The 21,587-nt window shown below is 40.5% G+C and overlaps 1 protein-coding gene across 1 annotated transcript in view; it reads right to left on the bottom strand.

Moving 5' to 3' along the window:
* Positions 1-9,945: 9,945 nt before the first annotated feature.
* FRK (fyn related Src family tyrosine kinase) overlaps positions 9,946-21,587 on the bottom strand; it is a 131,358-nt gene continuing 119,716 nt past the window's right edge. Inside the window, exons 6-8 of the mRNA XM_075553980.1 lie at positions 13,914-14,095; positions 11,228-11,393; positions 9,946-10,835 (exon numbers count right to left, since the gene is read on the bottom strand). Coding sequence (XP_075410095.1) covers positions 10,621-10,835; positions 11,228-11,393; positions 13,914-14,095 — 563 coding nt within the window. The 3' untranslated portion in view covers positions 9,946-10,620. The remainder of the gene's footprint in view (positions 10,836-11,227; positions 11,394-13,913; positions 14,096-21,587) is intronic.

The raw sequence follows: 21,587 nt of genomic DNA, 5'->3' as shown, positions 1-21,587 counted from the left end.
GTGGTGAAATGCTCACTGATTTGGCTTTCCTCATGCATTTGGCATCATTATGTATGTTTGGTGAGTTTGAGGGCTTTGCAGATTGATGTCAGATATTTTGGCTAATGTCGGAATTATGGGCTTGGACTGGACTGGGTTGGAATGCTTCATGTACACTTACCCTTTATATAAAACTCTCTGTTATAAAATGAGTGTCTATGAATTTTGTTTCTCAATGAAAACAGTATTCAAAAAATACAGAGATGGGACACTTCCACAAATCCCAGAAGGCGCCACCTTCATCTCGAAGCTCGGGGTTTTGACTAGCATGTTAGGTGTATTTTACTCACTCCGATCCTTATTTCATGGATATTTAAAAGCCCTAGTGCCACAATGGGCCAAGATCGATCTGATACCAGCAGTGATGTCCCTTGTCCCACATCCTCTTCTAAATCCAGCGGATGCCTCTGGCGGTCCCGTGTTGGTGACCTACTTCCAACAGATGACTAATTAGGTGGATGACTGGACTACACTGCCCTGAAGCTCAGACCCACAAAATCAGGGGTGGAACCCTGAAATTTGCATTTGAGCCCAAGTCCGTTTAACACACAGCTCCGGCCACCGCCACCACCAAGCAGTCCTTGTGTAGATGGTCCAGAGACAGATTTCCTTTATCGTTCTTTTTCCGAACGGAAAGAACTTTCCACACTGGGAGGCGAAGGCAGGGAAAGGGTGTGGACTCAGAGGGACAGGAAACGTGCCCAGCCACCCACAAACAACCGAACTGACCCGTGGATTCTGGCGGGAAGGCAGGGGCACAAGTTGGATACACAGTGCTGACAAACATGGGCCTCTGCCTGGCTGGTGTCAGGGGTGCCTTCCCTGAAGCGCTGGCAACTCGAAGCATCTCTGGTGCTGGACACGATTCCCTGCGCGTCCAAATGGATGGAGCCTGGAGACCCACCCTTCTGTCAAAGGTTGCCTCTAGTGAAGAATGCTGCATTCCCCATGGAAAGTTGGACGAAGTACATCAAGCACCAGCCCCACGCAGCAGTCTGCAGGCAGGGCTGTGTCACCAATGGTAACAGTAGACGCTGCCACTTTGCAGGAGGCCCAGAGGTAACTCTTGGCCTTCCAGAGCCTGTCTGTGCTGGGCGGGCCGGCTCTGCTGCAGGCCCCACAAGGACAATCCACATACTCTCCCACTGGGGAGAGGCAATAGGTGTTATGCATGTGGGTAGGACCTGTCCACCACAGCAGTGACCTGTCTGTACGTGTCCCCTGTGGGACAACGTTCTTGTCCAGTGGCTTCACCTGGGCCGCCAGACAGAGTTGTTGCTGGAGAAAGCACCCTGGGCCACTGGGGCGTGGGGCAGCAACCCTAAAGGAAGCAGCTAAAATTGCCATTTATTTCTGTTTTTTACAACCTTATGAGCCGAAGGGAGAAAGACAGAGCTTCCTACTCCCATAGTTATCGACTCAGAAACTCAAAGGGGGCACTTCTTCCCCATACGTAGTCTTACTATGAGGTGGCATCAACTCAATGAGTGAGTGAGAATGGGTGGGAAAGCAAATGCTTTGAGCCCACTGAAGTTAAGGGGACCTAGTGGTACTGGGCAGCCCAAAGTACCAGTGTGGAATCGATGCCCAAGGAGGATCATGGTGGAGAAGGGCATGAGCCAGGGCCGTGGAAGTGGACTCACCTACTTTAATCCCTTTCCAAGCCCCGAGCTGATACATTCATGGCCCTTCCCTTCTCTGTAGTTGAAGGTCAGGGGTTCAACGAGATAGTCACCCCTCTTCTTGCTAGAAGCTACTAGAAATCTCCTTTGTCTATGCTTAGGAAGGAGGGAAGGGTCTTCTGGCTGCTCCATCAGATAAGTTGAGCTCCTATTACCCTAAGTATTTTCATTTCAAATAACCATTAAATCCAGTTAAAAATAAAAAATGATAGAGAAAAAAAACAGAGATGGAGGAGGACAAAGAAACCAATAAAACCACAAAACAAGAGCAAAATCATAGCACGAGGACAGCAACAAACCTTTATATAACAATAACCACGGTGAATGTCCATAGGTCAAATTCACCAGTCAAGAGACAAAAAGTAACAAACTGGATTAGAAAACAAGAAGAGCACCTTCAACACAAAGAAACACTTTTTGTCACCTTAAGCACAAAGATAAAAATAGACTAAGAATCAAAAGAAGAAAAAAACACCATGAAATACCAAAAATGGGACATTGCATAATGATTAAATGTAAAATACAGCAAGAAGACACAACCATATTAAACATATATACTCCCAATGAGAGACTCATTAAAGACACAGAAATAAAGCAACACAATCAACCAACTCAACCAGACATACACAGAATACACTCCATCCAAAGTGTACATTTTTCTCTAGTACATATGGAACAGTCTCAAGATCAGCCCATGTGTTATATCACAATGGAAGTCAGTAATTTAAAAACACTGAGATTCTACCATTTCCTCACACCACAATGGTATCAAACTGAGAATCAATAATAAAAAGAACAATGGCAAAAATTAATTTCAAGGAAACTGAACAACCTACTGCTTAAAAGTGACTGGGTAATACACCAAATAAGGGATAGAATAAAACAAGGCCTTGAAAGAAATGATAACCAGATCACAACATATCAAAACCTTTATGACAAAGAGAAAAACTACCAGAGGGCAATTTTTAAAATCAACAAACATGCAAAAGTGAGAGGAAAACCAAAATCAATGCCTTAATACAACATCTTCACCAACTGAAATCAGAACAATAAAATACACTCTCAACTGACAGGAGAAATATCATAAAGACTAGAGCAAAAAGAAATGATGTGGAAAGCAGGGGAGTGGGGCAGGGGGGGGGAACAAACCACTGGAAAGCTTAACAAAGAAAGAGAAGATGCAGATATCTAGGATTAGAGATGAAAAGGGTGCCATCACAATGAAACCAAATGAAATAAAAATAATATCACACTCCAATGATCGACTGTACTCCAACAAGTTTGAAAACCTGTTGAAAACCTGATGAAATAGAAAACCTGATGAAATAGAAAATTTTCTAAGAACAGACCATCTACCCAAATTAACACAGACAGACACATATACACTCAACAGAATCAACAATAAAGAAGTACAGCCGGTCATTAAAAAACTTCATCCAAGACCAGAATTCCACAGGGGAATTCTACCAAGATCTGAGAAGTGTTGGCACCAATTCTACACCGACCATTTCAGATCAAATGGGAGCGTGTCCACATGGTTTAAGCCTCTATTGAATTTCCCCAGAGCATTGACCATGAATGTAGACAGTGTAGCCTCAGACAGAGTGCATTGGAAAAGGAATTACTGCAGATATAGTTAAGTTAAAATTTAATGTGATATTTTTCCCTTTGACTCATTTTTAATTTGTTCTAGTTTCTATTAACTTCTGCTTCTTTTTGGATTGAGGTTTTTCTGTTTTATTTTGTTTCCATTGCTGGCTTTTTTCCATATGATTTTCTTTATATGAAATCAAGGATAGGTAAATCTGTAGAGACAGTAACTAGATTAATCGTTCCTTAGGATTATGGCAGGAAGTTTGGAGCTGATAATAATGAACATAATGATAAAAGATGTCTAAAATGGATTGTGGTGATGAGTGTACATCTCTTAAAACATACGAAAGCATCGAATTGTCTGATGTTAATTATATGTGAATAAAATTGTTTAAAAATAAAGAACAAACAACAGGGAAACAACAGTCAATTATTTAAGTTTTTTAAATCCAAGGCTTCAAGTCGTGGTAATTAGAGAGTTGGCTCACCCACCCCCAGTCCCCACTCTGAACTGTCTAAAAGCAAGAGGAAGAATGAAATACTCAAGTTGCCCACAATCTTGGTAGTACCTGGATAAATGACCCCGTTTGAAGTGTGAGAAGGGAGAATGGGAGGACTTGCAGAAGGTGTGAGAGACTCGGAAAGCAAATACCTGGTCCTCATCCCTTTCTGAAGAGAAAGAACGCTTCATAATGCTTCCTAAAAACCTAAGACGGTGTAGATCAGATCTCATGGTTGTGGAAGCATACAGGCAGAGAAGTCAAATATTTCTTCTGAACTCAAGAGAATTGAAAACACATAGAAAAGCCTGGTAAACAGGTCACTTCAGATTAAACATCTCAAAAAATGGCCGATTTGCCAGTTTAGGGTCCAACGTAGCAAGAAAAAAGTCTTTCTCCAAAGTCACAATACATTGTAAATACACAACACTTTGGGAGGAAAAATATGCCAGAAGAAACTGATATATATGTCAATGCTTCATTCAGAAACAGGGTACTGAAATCTCTAGCAACAGAGGTTGGAGATAAGAGTTGCTGACAGTTTACACAAGGGCTGCTTAGAAGTGATTTTCATCTCTGAGCTTTTCTCATCATCTAAAATGGCTGATGAATAACAGTGAAGCAGTGGAAAACATAAAGGGAAAAATTCAAAAGGGGCACATGCCATCTGTCTGGCCCCTCTTACGGAGTCTGTCTAGAAGTCCCGTAAAACAGTTTTCTCTTCCGTCTCTTTGGCACCCCCTAGCTGCAGTCCCTGTCAATGTGTCATGTTGTGGTGGCTCGCATAATGCTGCGGCGATGGAAGTTCGGCCACCAGTATTTTAAATACCAGCAGGGTCATCTTTGATGGCCAGGTTGCAGTGAAACTTCTAGACTAAGATAGACTAAAAGGAAAAGTTGAAAAACTACTTCCAAAAAATCAGCCAATGCCCTATGACTCCAAAATAAACTCCATATGGCTGTAACGTGGTCTGATACAGTGTTACCAGACACGCACCCTAGGCTGGAAGCTACTTGTAACACAGTGACCAGACAAGGTCTTGAGCAAATCACTCTTTATTAAAGTGACACAGGCCAGGTTTCTTCAGTTGTGCACGAGGAGGTTGTCAGGACGTGGAGGTGACTTGAGAGTCACTAACAACTGCAAACGAGGCAGGGAAATGTGATCTTCTGTCTCAGCGCTAATAAAAAAAAGTTCCTTCATTAACAGGTTCTTCTGCTAATGATGGACTGGAGAATGGAAAGTGGATAGCAGATGACAGGCAATAATTTTATTTGGGGGGAGAAAATAAAAATGTAAAATTGTGCATGTTGATTTTTTTAGCTAAATTCATCTGAACCAAATTTATTTTCCGCATAGATGTTAAACTTATAGGATGCATTTCTCGCTTGTTTCCAGTTATACTCACTTGTCTGTCCACTACTGAGTAGGCAATCAATAAATTGATGTTGAGTATGTACTGAAAAAATTAAATGAATAAAAAAGTAGATAATGGCTTTATCACTAATCATCACTGAAAAGTCACCTGGGTGTTTTAATGTGGTGTGAGTCTTTCGTGTTATTTACTAAGTATTTCTGATGTTATAGTTCTGGGTGTGGGATGGAGCCATGAGATGGCAATCAGCTCGTTGTGAACAGAATTGGCATTTGCATTTCCTGAACTAGGGCTTTAATTGCTAACCTGAGACCTACCCACTACTAAATCAACTAACAATGTAGCTATAGTGGTTTCTCCATCAGCTTGGGTTACTAAGACAGTGACATGAAACTGCTGGCCTGCAGTGGACATATGGCAAAAGCAAAGCAAGATCATGCTTACTTGGTTCACAGAATTACTTCCCGCATCACATGCACATGAATTATTTTCATTTAGTCAACTGTGGAAAGGTTCTACTTATTATGAAATATTAAATTAGTGTCTGGGACTCATAATCACTTTGGTCTGAAATAGTTAACTATCCAAAGTCATGTTAGAAATAATCATGTTAACACATAATTACCATAATAAATACCTTCAACAAGAGTAAAGATAGAATTCATGATAAAATATATTTTCAAGAAATGATTTTGTCTTTGAATTTCAGACTCCAGACTCCAGAGAAATTTTACAAATTATAATAATTGTGTTTGAACCAAGCTAAATATAGCATTTTAATAAGTAATATAATTAAGACATTTTCTCTTTGGCTATACATATAAATTGATTGATCATGTATAATACACATCCATTTAAAATTGAACTATATAAATATCATTAAAAGAGCATGATATACAAAATCTCACTATTATGCTTCCAAAGTATATTAACTTTCATAATCAAATCTATTTTCCTATTTCCAAATAATATTTAATGGCAATTTTGGAAAATACCTTAAAGATGTGATCTTTTTACCATAAAATGTTGTGCACAGTACAAATTAAAATAAATTTGGTTAATACCAAGCAGTTATACTTTCATAAATAATACAAGAAAAATATTTATTCTACCATTTCAGGAAATTACAAGCCAATATTATATGATTTGAATCTCCTGTATAGCAAAACAAAAATCAGATACCTAAGGAATGATATAGATTGGTTACCCTTTTTCTGGAAGAGCTGATTATTTTCTAAGAAGATGAAAAATATGTTACATTGAAATTTGATGACTTTTAGTATATTAACTAAATTAGTGCACCAAGCAAGAGTAGTAAATGCAAATACTTGGCCATCTCTTCCATTAACTTCATTTTATTTTCCATATGTAAACAGCACCATCTGAACTCAGATTGAACCCATTTGTTGAAGGCTCTGAAGTCCAGGGTTGGCATATAGTTTGAATTTTTCACTTTGTTTCTAAATGTAATAAATAATTTAAGATACCTACCAACATCACTTTTTTAACAACAACAAAAATCTAAGAGAGTTAGATGAAAAACTCTAAGGAGTGAAAAGATGACGTTCTGAAACTTAAAAGATTGCAGACATCACATAGAAGATAGAGAACAAAACTTTCACTCATGTAGCCAAGAAATATAGGAGCCAAATTATAACAAGCTAGTTCACATAATTTATCCTTGCAAAGGGGCTGGAAAGGTCATCACAATTCACTTCCAGGAATGCAGTTTGGTCCAGAAATTCTAGGTTCAATACCATGAAACACATTATTGCAGTTCTAGCACAACCTTGATCAACCACGCATGACACACCAGCCAAGCCTTACTTGCTCTAGGACTGTGCAGCGGTGACAATATTGCATCTTTTCAAAGGTAGTGGCTCCATGCGCCATCATTGTCAAGAGTTTGGGTGACACGTAGTTCAGGCTACCCACAGGGTCACCGTGTGGACCCCATGTGAATAGAAATTGTAAGCCCAACCTGTTATTTCCCATGGTTCGTGTGTCCTTCTTGCTCTTGGTATCCCTTAAAGCTGCCTAACTATCTGCAGCTGAGTTTGCAAGTTGCTGAGTATTTTGTCTTGACCTTTGTTTCTGATGGAAACATATTCAGAGTCTATGACCATCGTGACTTTACCCTGTGACTCGTTTGACCCCAAATAATTTAAACCTGTTTCCTTCTTAACAGTTTTAAAGGCAGTTTAATGGAATCTTGAATTTTTTCTATTACAAAAAAGTCTTGGGTTTAGAAAAAAAGGTTTGAAGCATCACATGAAATGATGTATTCGCCTCCTTCAACACTACCTCCAAATAACTGAATTACATAAATAAAACATTACATAAAAAGTGCTTTGCTACAATTTATAGGAGATAAATTTAACAAGAGCTGTCTCATTGTAGGAAAATTCAACTTATCTTTTCCTGATTCTTTTAGTCTATACAGGGAGAGAAATTTATGTCAGTTTTTAAAAAATCGATTACTGCTTCTCATAACTGAATCCATTATTTTTCTCCATGATCCATCAGGTAAAAACAAGAATAATAGATTGCTTTGACGGAACCTTGAGCATAAACGTCCCCAAGAATCAAGCGCAGTAAGTTAAACAGGTTTCAGGTGGTACCGAAACAGGAAAGAAGAACCTTCCATATGCATTTCAAACCCAGATCTTACTAAAAAAATTATTATAAGCTACGACAAGAAAAATTATATAGTAGCTGAATTTTCACAAGGAGATGAGATTTCAATTCATTTATATGTATGTCTTAGCAGAACTGAATCAAAAGAAAAATGGTCTCCTGTTTCTTTTTTAATAACGCTTCTGTGCAGTGAATTTCTTAATTTCTTCTGGTCATCGTCTTTTGTAACTCCCGCCAAATGACTGGGTTACTGCCATTGGGTAGATTCAGACTCACAGTGACCCCCCTACAGGACAGAGTAGAATGGCCTCTGGGCTTCAGAGCCCCAGGACCCTCCCTCCAGAGGAGGCATGGTGGGTTGGCACTACGGAGCTTGTGGTTCGCACTTCCATAAGTGGATACCAGTGAGACTGCAAATGTGAACATGTCCTTTTGTCCCAGGAGGCTAGATAACTTGTGAATCATGCAATCAAGGGGCACGGTGCCCTTGTCGGGTGGGACCATGCAAATGGCATATGAAAACCCAACAAGCGATGGGTCAGTTTTGCCATCCTCAACAAAAATCGTCAAGGCAGAAAGGGAGATTTCACGGCGCCAAGAAAGGAGCGCCAAAAGTGGCGTGTAAACCCAAGAACCCGGGACTAACCCTCGTCAAGACAGGAGACAAAAAATTAGGACACCAGCGACAGGAAGAAGCAGAGCAGAGGCATTGTGGTGGAAGCAAAGGCAGCGGAACCAGGAGACTGGCTTGCAGACAGAAAGATGGACTTCCCAGCTCACAGTGTCAAAGCTGAGTCTGTAGGCAGGTGATCTGTAGTGAACGCGACTGTAGTGAGGCTTTAAGCATTGGAGCTCAACAAGCTTTGTTAACCTAGCTTGAGTAGGGCAGGGGGCCTTCAAGGTAGGCTGCCCAGAGTTGTGCCTGGGAACACAGCTGAAAGAGGTCTTCCTGAGTACGGAACGGAATCCGGAACGTTTCCCATCCTGACTTGGAATCTGTTCCTTCCCTGGTAAACCCCAGAACCACGAGTACTGTCCATGAGTTTTGTGTGGCCATTGCAATGAATTAGCAACCCCAATGGAGAAGTAGTTGTGCGGGACTTAGTCAAAGGGCTGTGGGGGAGATGCTTTTGTGATTTCTATCTCACAGGGATTAGCCTCGGGCTGTGCACTGAAGTTCACTCTCCGCAGAGTCAAGTTCGAGGAGGGCGTACACCCCTCCCACACCATTTGTGTGCCAGTTATTTGTCTCAGTTTCACTTAGACTAGATGACTTCAAAGAAATGATTGACATTATTGTACATATTCGAATTCAGTGATAAAATGATTAGTGTTCTCCTTAGTTTACACATATCTTGTTCATACAGAATGTACTGTGGCTTTCTATCCTTTATGAAGAGAGAGAGACAGAAGGGAAAGGAAGGGGAGGGAAAGTGAGGGGAAGGGGAAGTGACATAAGGAGGAGAGGAGGAGGGAGGGAGAAAGAGAAGACTTCCCCTACCCAGTGCCCTGAGTTTGAACTTCTGCCCTCCCAAACTGCGGGAAAATAAATTTTTGTTGGTTAAATCCATCCACTTGTGGTATTTCTGTTAGAGCAGCACAATAGAAACCCAAGACAGCTGTTGGTAGTTAGTTTAAAATACTGACCTGCGGGCCAAGGTCTCATAGCGACCCTGTAAGACAGAGAACCGCCCATGCAGTTTCCGCGCCTGTTAATCTTAACAGGCAAAGGCAAGCCTCATCTCCGCCCCAAGAGCAGCGGCTCATTTGAGTCGCTGACCCTGTGCAATCCGTGCGTAACGGCCATCCACTACCCCACCAGGGAGTCCGCATTTGCTAGATGGCAGTGAGTTTGGGTTTCTATTTTTTTAGTTTTATGCCAAAACCCATTTGACTCAATTAAAAAAAAAAATCAGAAACCTGGGCCATAAAAATCCTACTGTTCTCCTTTAATTTTCCTAAACTATTTTGATACCTATTTCTCAAGCCTGACATGCTATTAGATGTTTTTCACATATTTTCATAGAGAATAATTCACCAGCTTTGCAATCTGATTCTTAACATTAAAAGATTAAAACTAATGTAGATTATTCTCAGATGACACATACTGAGGTATAGAAAATTCCCATCATTTCCTTCTACTAAATGAGGGAGATTTTAATTCTTTTTCTCAACAGCTGCTTCTCTTCTTTATTCAAAGGGGGAAAAATATGTGCAATTACTCCAAGTACAATCAAGTCATTTAACATGGCTTCAGCTTCATTGTAGTCACAGGATATCTTAAAAGGGGGGGGGGGGCTCTCAAAGCACAGGTCCTGCTGTGCAGCAGCACAATCAAGCTCCTTCATAATAACAGCCTGATGGGGGCCAACAATCCAAGGAATGATGAATAACCACTCCACTCAGTAAGCAGGATAATGCTACAAGTCACTGAGTAAAAACTGACTGTCAAAAAAAAACACAACTGACTGTTCTCTGTTGATTCTCTTGATCAGCATTTCCAACAACAAATAGAAATCTAAGTATCTTTATAACAAGAAAAAAAATAACTTTGGTTTGTTTGTTTGATTTTTCAGGCAGTAAGAAAATGACATATCATTTCAGATTATCCTGCAGCATTACCCAGTCAATAAAATGTTTATATATTTGTGTTCCATAATGCACAGCCAAAGCCACCCTATCACTCCAGTGGGTCCAGATAAACCGATTGTATTGTTATTGGGTACGATTACGTTTTGAGTCTGATCATTTTATTTTATTTTTCCTTCATTATTTGCTATCCTTCTGTAGTGTTCATATTATGAAGTTATTTTCATCTGTATATGAAGAAGACTCTATTTCAAAATAGTCCTCCAGTTTCCAATGCAGCGTCTCAAATGTTGGCCGCTCCTCTGGTCTGGCGTTCCAGCACTCCAACATGATGTTGTAGAACTGCAGCGGGCAGTTAGGTGGTTGAGGGAGTCTATAGTTCTGACCCAACAACTGGATCACCTGAGCGCCTGTCTTACCTACAAATTCATAGAATGAAACCAACAAAAGCACAAGTTAAGGTTCTGCGTCTCAAATCCATAAACAATTATACTCTACGTTACAAAGCAAATTGATTTCCTTAGTGAAACTAGGAAGGCCACCAAATTCTTTTCAGATTGCAGAGAGTAAGCTAAATCCTTCAGCAAGTAATGTCTATCAGAATGCAATTCAAGAGCAAAAGAGAAGAATGCAATAAACCACCTCATTAATGCAAATGATCATCATCAACTTTTATCTCTGAAGCTCCCACGAGCACTTGGTGTGTGGTCAGTCTCATAACTCTGCCCTCTAAGTGTGGGGAAAGCAGTTAAAGTCACACCTAAGTCAGTGACCTGCAGCAGAAAGGCCCACTTCAGAATTAATTACTCACCACTGTAAGGCATTTTGCCATACGTAATGATTTCATAAAGAAGGATTCCAAATGACCACACATCAGACTTAATGCTGAACTTATTAGAGCGGATGGCTTCCGGTGCGGTCCACTTCACCGGCAGCTTTATTTCATGTTTAGCTTCATAGATGTCTTCATGACCTACCTGTTAATGCATTAAGGAATCAAGCCAAATTAGAAGGAGTTTCTTTGTCGGCCATCCTTGTTCATCTATAACTTGCTACACATTAAAATTTAGAGGGACGAGATTGGAAATGAGTTTTATTCAATTGATAATTACAGTAGCAAATTCAAATCTGGCATGCCAGACTGGAAAATGTGTGGGAAGTCATAAATAAAATACTTTACAGCCTACTATGTGCCAAGAACAGCACTGGAAAGAGCTCTATGCTACATATGGGAGGATTCACACAGGCTGATCCTGCCGTCACATCTGCTCTCCTGCACAGAAAGGAAATTCCAGCCTACTTTCTGATTCCCTGCAGGTATGGAAGGGTCACTGACTTTGATAATTACTACATAACCACTTTCTAATACTGAAAAGGAAGATCCAAATGATTTAAATTAATATCTCAGCTCACTGGGGTTCTAATTAATTTACTAATAAAAAGATGTATTAATGAGGATACAAAGAGAACCCTGTATTTGTTGTGGTTCATGTCCCATGTGTCAGTATTTTCAGGGTACAAGTAAGAATTTAAAATTAAACAAACAAAACCCAATGAAATATTTTTCCTATATCAGTGCCTTTTACCTCTCTAAAATTCAAAAAAATTGTGGAAGGAGATTTCTAAGGGGAGCCAGGACAGATAAAATAAAATAAGTAAGCATAGTTCCAGAAATGGATTTGGGGGGGTCACACTAAAGTGTAGCTCAAATTTAAGAACAATTATTTCTTACAACCTGGTTCTGCTTGATACTCAGCCCCAAGGGGGGAATACAGAAGATATAGATGCTATAGCAAAGTGTGGTGAAGAAATTAGATGGTGCCTGGCTATCAGATAAAATCGTGTCTGGGGTCTTAAAGACTTATTTCCAAACAAGCAGCCATCTAAGTGACTGTCAACTAAGTGCACACGGAAGAGGACCCAACATCAATAACCAAAGGATAGTAAATCATATAATCTGAAGCCAATGACGGGACTAGTATCAGAACCTAAATTCTGAGATTTGGGTTTGCAGAAGGCTATGGATGACAGTAGAAGCCCAGGATACACTTGTAAGATTGCAGCTGGAAATAAGCCTCTGGTCATTGCCCTCTAGCCACATTGGAAGGGTGGGAATAAACTAGTTATTAAACAGAGAATATTGGAGAGATGACTATATGAGATCAAAATAATAAGCCTGACTTGAACAGTTAAAACCCTGTCATTTGATGCCCCTTCATATACGCATTAGGCCTTATCCGGTTTTTAAAACATTGTGTCTTTTGTTTGTTTCTATACTGGGGTTTATCTCTGATATATTTTGTCATTATTGGTAGCCCTCTTGCATTTTTGGTTATATATTTGTCTGTTTTTCAGTATATGAAACCCAGGGCTGATGAACCTGTACAGACAACAAGCAGAATCTGGGCTCCTGGGGGTACAGTCGGGAGAGGAGGGAAAGGCAGCTGATGTCAAGGAGGTCAAGAAGGAAGAGAATGTTCTGAAATGGACCGTGGTAGCACTTGTACTGCTTGATGTGATCGAACTATGCTTGATAGATTGAACTATGAAATGGTATACCTGCACTGGCACCCAATGCAAGGCTTTTGTTTTAAAAAATGTGGAAAATTCCATGACTTTTAATACCATTTTTCCATGACCTTTTTGAAGCCCCTCATATTATGTCCTGAACTGGAGGAGGGTGTATAGTGGAATAAAGTTTCTTTATATGGCTCTCCGTCCGTGTAACGCCCACCAAATGATTGAGTGGGACTCTGCACACAGGTGTGTGTAACGTTAATAGCAGGATTGCTCACTTTTAATGGCCCCTCCCCTGGCTGTAAGAAAAGCCATTTAAGCAGGAGGAGAGGAGAAATCCCAGCACCGTGGGGAGAGAAACGTCAGTCTTGTGAGGTCACGATCTCTGACTGCTGTCTGGAGTGGGAGAGGCTGAGACCAGAGGCACCAAAAGGTGAGGTCAGAAGATGATAAAATTGATCAGAAGCAGTGCAGAGCCTAAGAGACTGTGAGGCAGCTGTCTGGCTTCCTGAGCCTTGGAGGCAGAAGCCAAGTCTTATTCTGGAGATGAAAAAGATAATACTTGCTACAGAATTCTGTAAGCATGCAGATTAATCGGGTGTGAAGTGAGCAAAAGTAGTGAGGAAACGCACTGCACAGAGTGTACTTTTTTGGGGGTAAGAGTCATAATGGCAAAATCAACTATTACTAATTAAAAATAAAATCAAAATTAATTTTATTATATACTTGCCTATCTAGTTAGCTATTGGTTTTACCATTGCTCTCTTCTTGGTGAAGAAAAACGAATGGGCAGGTAGCTTGTTTGTAGCATCTTGGTTACTTTAAGTGGATACAGACCACGAAACTTAAAGAAACAGTGGTGGCATTACTGTTCTATGGTATATAAAAGTAATTATATATATATAGGTATATAAAAATTAAATAAAAACTATTCGTGTTTGATCCATTATGAGAATGAATTAAGATGAAAGTAAATCTACCTTGAAAACTCTTGCAAGTCCAAAATCTGCAACTTTGTAAATATTATGTTCACCAACAAGGACATTTCTGGCAGCCAGATCTCTATGGATGTAGTTCTGCGACTCTAGATAAGCCATTCCAGAGGCAACTTGTGCTGCCATGTCTACTTGTTTATCCAGTTGGATTTTTGTTCCAGCATCATCTAAGCAACAAAAGAGGGGGCGGGAATAAAAATATACATTAGAGAACATTTGAAATACTTAAATGAATTCAGAAAACCCTGTTAAATGCGCTATCACTGGAATTTTCATGGAATCATTTTACTGAATAAGGAAATATTATTAACACAAGTAATTTCAGTTTCTATGAAGAGCTATGAGGCAATAAGTTTCAGAGTCCAAGCACATTCCAAAGCTAGGGCTTGCCAGAGGCCTATCCACAGAAAATAGCACCTATTGCAAACACTGAGATAGTGTTCCCGTTCAAAGATGACACCCATTATTGAATAATTTTAGCATAAGATCAGCTCCATATTCAAGTCAAGGCCATTAACCTTTTACTTAGAACAACATGGAACTAAAAGAAAATTACAACTGAAGCACCTTTGCTGATGAAAACAGTGCTTCGGGGTGCTCCACGTCACTTGTTTCAGTTTCTTCTCTTTCTATACTCAGCAGAGCAAATCACAGCCTGCCTTGACCCACAGACGCTCTCAAATACAGAAGCATTAGTTTTCACTTGCTGAACGATCGCTCACTGGTGATGGAATCCGCCATGGGTAACAGAAACTGTGGAGTGGTATCTCCCTTCAAACAGTGCCCAAGGCACATGCCATACCTGCCATACCTGAGTCACATCTCTGAGGCTCTCCACTCCCCAAATGAACATTACACAAAGAGAAGGGAGCAAAGATGTCACACGATCTAAGCACTGTTATCTGAAAGAGTACAGACTGTTGAGTAAAGTACTGGTATTGCTGTTTTCAATACCCCACATAACTACCTCACCTCTTTATGGAGATTGTTGCTTGAATGCCTCCATATTCCTTGCAAACATTGCATCATTTTTTTTCTGATTGGAGCCTACAGTACCATGATAATCTGCTTGGTCCCCCATCATATTCTTCCTTAACATATGAAAGTTGGCCAATGGCTATCAATCAGGCATGCATTTTATGTTGACATTCCACTAACCTTGGTCATTTTAGGGTTTCTCTTTCTTATCCTTTATGTTAGGTTTCTCATCTTTTGAAGCATTGTTTCATAGTCATAGATTCTAATACTGCTACTTTGAGAAACTAAAACATTTATGTAGTAGGATCAGCTTGATCACTACCGGTGGTGTCAGTACCAGAAGATAAGGTGAGAAAAGTTTTCAATAAAGGGTTTGAGAAGAAGTCAAATTCTGTAATTGGGAGTCAAGTAAAATAAAGACTAAAAGACAAATGTTGTATATGATAATTACAGATTATTACCTTTGTTGATGCTAGAAGAGTTTCCCTGAAGACAGAGTACAACGAGTTGAGGAATGAATAAGAAGATTGGGAAGAGAAAACAGCAAGAAAAGCCTTCCGGTGGCACCTGGATTGCAACCTTGAGCGAGATCTTGGGCAAGAAGATCCAGCGAAGCCACTTGGATTCTTGTGTTAAGCCATTACATTTTGGGATAATTTGTTATGCAGGATTAGGTAACTAAGACAGACTAGTGTTAAGAAAATGACACTGAGGCTAAGCATCTAGTTAAAAGCACGGACTATAGAGTCAGAACTCCCAGGATGGAATTCTGCTCAGTTCTTTGAGTAAGTTACATAACCTCCCTAGACCACAGTATTTTCAACGGCAAAGGAGAATTGATACAATAGTTACCTCATAAGATGAGTAGAAGGATTACCTACTTTTATGTTTGTATAACACTTATAAAGGCGCCAACAAGACACGTTTCTCTCCAACCACTATCACATTTAATGTATTTGCAGTCATTTATCTTGTTTAATGTTCAGAAAGTACTATCGTGTCTATTCCAACTGATAATGATCCTGAAGGGCAGAGTAGACTCGCGCTGTGGGTTTTTGGAGACTGCAAGTCTTTATGGGCAAACAGCCTCACCATGGAGTGGCAGGTGGGTTTGCACAGCCCAGTATTTATTTCACAGTGTAACCAAGGCTCCTCAACTACATGAGGGCTCACTAACTCCCACCAAGTGGGTTCTGACTCATGGTGGGTGACCATGTAGGACAGAGTAGAGCTGCCCTTTGGGGTTTCTGAGACTAAATATTTATAGGATCGTCTTATCTTTCTCCTGCTGAGCAGCTGATGGGGTCAAACCGCTGACTTTGTAACTAGCAGCTCAGTGCATAGCCCACGACACCACTAGGAATCCCCAACTATATGAAGCAGCTGTTATTTTACTATTATGATTATTACCTCTATTGCATAATGCTTACTGCTACTCAGGTAATGACAATACTTTGTAGACCATGTCTGACTAAGGTGGCAGTGTTAAGCTATCAAGCACTGTTCTATCCTACCTGGAACTTGCATAATACATAGTACCTGATTACCTCAAAGTCAGGGGCTACTAGAAACTACCATTTTTATAGACAGGAAGCAATTCTAGTAGTTGTACGAGGTGAAGATCTTATTGAAAGCATCCTTGTCAAGGTTAGCCCTGAGTGAAATGTCTATAAGAATGATGAAGTATATTTAAGGATTTAATTTATTAAAATAAAGAAAATACTGTTTTTAAAGAGCACTGGAATGCCCGACATGCATAAGGATCTCTAAGTATTCAGTGAAAGGAAAATAAATCCAAAGGAGAGCTAAAACTTGGCATCAATTAATCAATTACCTTCAAATTTGAAGTCTGACAAGATTTTTTTTCATTTTAAAATAATTTATTTCAAACTTTACAAAATTTTTCTGAAAAATTGAATTAAAAGATAATAAAATTATATTTATATATATATATATATATATGCAAGCTTGGCGAAAGGAGACACAGGCCTGTAGACACAGATGTATGCTGTTTCAACTATCAACACAATATCTAATCCTACTGGGGTAGATACAGTCCGTTTTCACTGACAGGCAATAGATACTGAAGGGAAGTGAGTAGGGCCCATTTCCTGCCCTGAAGAGTGCAGTGGGCCTGGGACTGCCCAAATAAACCTAAAAGCACATTTCTAATACAGTTGCCATATATCAAAACTTAAGTAAAGGCTCGCAAGCCTGTGACTATTTAATCTGCAGCAAGAAAATATTTTCACTTATATTTCATGACTCAAGAACCTTGCAACAATACTTATTGTGATGGGTCATTTAGGAAAGGAAGACTCCTTGTAAGATCACTCTGTTGAGTTAAATCCTCCTGATTGGGAAAGGATTGCTTCCAGTGAGGAGGCTTTCTTTACTCCTAGCAGCTAAGTTTCCCAGCACCTGTAGAAGCCCTTAGATAATTTGACCTTGATGCCCCCACCCAGGAGACATACTCAGAGTTCATATTCAGCCCTTGGTAAACCACATCCTCAAACAAGCCATAAAAATCCTCAGAGTCAAATGAGGGCAAGGTACTGAGTGTATCTTTAGTGTGGTAGTTACATAATCTGTTGTCAATTTGAGACTTGGGAGTGAAAGGGTGGAGTTTAGCCTGTCAATCAGGTCACAGCTGGATGACCTAATTTGGAGGTACTTAGGCAGCAGTTCTCACATATTTCCGATGGTCTTAGGAACTGAGACACCGCTCCTCTATCCATATCCAGGTCTGTCTGCCCACATGCAGATACGCCCACATATGAGTACCTGGCATGAAAACTGTTGGTTACCCATGCTACACCATGCTTCAAGACAAAACTTCATTTGTCATTAGAAATAGATATTTCACAATATATAGTTACATATTATTTTTGTGATTAATTTGTGACAATGAAAATACATCCTGCATATCAGATAATTACATTACAATTCACGACGGTAGCAAAACTACAGTGATGAAGTAGCAACGGAAATAACTATGGTTGGGGGGGGTCACCACAATATGAGGAACTGTATTAAAGGGTCGCGGTTTTAGGAAGGTTGAGAACCACAGTGCTAAGGAGATAAATAGCTCATTGGAGGTGGGAAACAGGATCACTTCCTAGGAGACATTGCAGCTGACAAGACACATGGATCTAGGCTAGTGCCCTGAGCTGAGGAAGCCACAAGGACACCCCTGCCAGCACTGAGATGATTACAATGCCACTGGATCCATAAGACTTCCCACCCACTGGCATGTGATCTTCCTGCATTCGGGATCATTACATGTGTTTCGGGAGTCTGAAGAGGAGTTTATAGACTGGTATCGGACATATAGGCTAATATCAGACTTATGGACCTGATCTGGACTGGGCTGGGATGTTTTCTTAATGTAAAATTTATCTTTATATAAAGTTCTTACTAATACACATCTGAGTGTCTGTATGAATTTGTTTCTCTAGTCTACCCAGACAAACACAGGCTGGGATCAAGATTCTCTAAATAAATTTGATGCCACACTCCAATCTCCACAAATGTGCAATGGTTCTCACGTATCCATCCATTTATTTGTTTCGTCTGTCAGACATAAGCAGTCTACAGCTTCTGTGTGCCAGACACGGTTCTGGCACTAAAAGGACAAGCTCCCGCTGAGGTGGAAGGCTATTTTCAAAGGTACTAGAGATACGATGAAGAACGAGAAAAGAACGGAAGGGAGTCAGACATTTTAAGATGATTCGTAGAAACGGAGAGAAAAAGGATGCAGGAAAGAGGAATACGAAGGGTCAATAGAAGGTGATTAAATATTAGAATGTAGAGCAGGGGTCCTCAAACTTTTTAAGCAGGGGGCCTGTTCACTGTCTCTTAGACCCGTTGGAGGGCCTGACTATAGTATTTTTTTTAAAAAAACTATGAAAAAATTCCTATGCACACTGCACATATCTTATTTTGAAGTAAAAAAACAAAACGGGGCAAAAACACCCAGTGGGCTGGATAAAAGTCCTCGGCGGGCGGCATGTGGCCCGCGGGCCGTAGTTTGAGGACCCCTGATGTAGAGGATTACCAGCGAAGGGCTCACCAAGGTGTGATTATCTGAATAAAGACGTTCAGAAAAAAAGAAAGTGAACTTTGTGGATAATAAGATGAACATTTTCTAGACAGAGGCTAACATATGCCTGGCAAGAATGAAGAATAGCAAGGGGCAGCATAACATGAAAATGGGTGACCTTGTGGGAGATGAGGTCAGACAGGGAGTGGAGGGCGGGGTCATTCAGGATCCGGGACCTTAGGGGTTATAGCCATTTGGAAGTCATTAAAGATCTTGAGGTAAAAAAAAAAAATCATGAGGTGAGAGGGGACAGGACTGGATTTACATTTTCACAGGATCCTTCCAGCTACTGTACCGAGAAGGAACTGAAGGGAAGCAAGTGAGGAAGTCATTTCATACTCTAGGGGAAAGCTGGTAGCAGCTGTGACTAAAATGAGAATGTTGTTGTTGTTGTTGTTGTTGTTAGCTGTCAATCAGGAGTCACTGTGACCCTACGCACAGCAGAGCAACATAGTGCCTGGTCCATCCCAGCCCCATTCTCAGTGGCAGACCTGACCTCTGTGGTCTATAGGGTTCCATTGACGGACATTTGGAAGTTGATCTGTTCTTTCTTTCGAAACGATCTCTCTGGACAACCTGTTCAGTGTCACAGCAGCAGGCAAGCCTCCACTGACAGATGGGAAGGAGCATTGAGAAACAGGGGTGAAATAGCAGTGTTACTGTGAAGGCATGATAAGAAGGCATCTGGTTGGTGAGACATGGAATGTGAAGAAAAATGGGAATGACTTCAAGATGTCTAGGCATCAGCAGTATCAAGAAAATACCATGAGAGGAGCATATATTAGGGGAACAATCAAGGAGAGCCACTGAAGAGGTCCTTTTGAAATAGCCAGTGTGTGGCGTGCTGGTCAGTGGGCGGCTAACTGGAAGGCTCGTAGTTCAAACCCAGCAGCCACTACTCACAGACACTGACGTTACTCTCTCTTCAAGCCCTTCAGAAGATGGCCCAGACCTAGGCTCTTTTACGGGAGCCCACAAAATAAAGAGTGTGGAGACATTCTCTTCTGTCACTTCTAGTCAGAGGCCTGAAGTGCCTGGGGGAGACGATCTACATTTTTCCCTGCTGCCGTGTAATCAAGAGAGCAGAACCCGGAAGCACACGATACTGGACACGTAGCATGAAGAAGAACCGGATGCTTATGAGAAGCCTCTGATGTGTCGGGGCTAATAGAGCATAACTACATTACTAAGATGAATGCAATAGTGAAGTCGAAGAGTTGAAAAAGCAGTTGGAGAGAGAAGTCTGAAGCAAGTCAGGGACACAATTTGTGTAATCATCAACGGTCGAATAACGAGACTGAGTACGATTAGCACGGGACCTAGTGATGCCGCACGCGTCCTAGGGAAGCACACCGACCAAGAGGTCTGGGAGATGAGGAAAAGCAGGCAACCACGGAAAACCAGCAAGGAAGGAAGGAGGCAGATGCACTGACTGAGGTAGCCTGGAAACCAAGCGAATCCAAGGTGGCTAAGAGGTTTTGAGGACCGAATTGACAACTAGATTTAAAACTGGGAATATTTTGAGTGACCTCAAAAAAGGTATTTTTGTGAGAGATGACCTAGAATCTTTTTTTGCTTCGTTCTTAAGAATACATCAAATGGGTCAATCGCTGAGGTTAGGCTTTCTGCAACATTAATCTTTGCTGACATGGCCTCTTTAAAGTGTTAAAAAAATGTCACTGGAAGAACATAAGGCACTCCTGGAGCAGGCCATGGTGTGTTCAACTGCTTCATATGCATGGGGGAGCTAGACAACAAATACAGAAACCAGAGAATAATAGATTCATTTGAATTGTGTTGTTGAAGAATACTGAATATATCATGGACTACCAGAACGCTTGATTGTGCTTATTATGAACTTGTACATGGACCAAGAGATACTTGTATGAACAAATCAAGAGAATACTTTTACTTGGTTTAAAATCAGGAAAAGTGTGTGTCAGGATTGTATCCTATCCCCCTCCTTGTTCACTGTGTATGCTGGGAAAAATCATCAAAGAAGCCGCATTATATCAAGGAGAGTAGATTGGGGGAAGGTTTAATAACAACCTGAAATATGCAGATGACAACCTTGCTTGCTGAAAATGAGGACTTGAAGTGCTTGCTGATAAAGATCAAAGATTCATCAGTCAGCAGCATGTATTACTACTCAACCTAAGCTTATGAAGACCAAAATCTTTACAACTGGACCAATAGATAACATCATGATAAAAAGAGAAATAGTTGAAGTTGTCAGGATTTTTGTCTTGCTTGGATCACAATCAATGCTCATGGAAGCAGCAGTCAAAAGGTCAAAAGATAAATTGCAGTAGCTAAGTCTGCTGCTCTAGACCTTTTTTTTTAATTGAAAAGCAAGGACATCACTTTGAGGACTAGGGTACACCTGACCCACGCCATGGCGTTTTTCACTGTCTCGTATGCATTCAAAAGGTGAACATTGAATAAGTAAGACTGTGGAAATATCAATGGGTTTGAATTGTGTACTGGAATTGTGTGGTACTGGAGAAGAATATTGAAAGTACCATGGACTGCTAAAAAACAAACAAACAAATAAAAAAATTTAAAAACCCCTATCTGTA

The sequence above is a fragment of the Tenrec ecaudatus genome, chromosome 7 (assembly GCF_050624435.1).
Source record: "Tenrec ecaudatus isolate mTenEca1 chromosome 7, mTenEca1.hap1, whole genome shotgun sequence".
Lineage (NCBI taxonomy): Eukaryota > Metazoa > Chordata > Mammalia > Afrosoricida > Tenrecidae > Tenrec > Tenrec ecaudatus.
Note: the sequence above shows the minus strand (reverse complement) of the source record. Positions and strands in the feature narration are given on the sequence as shown.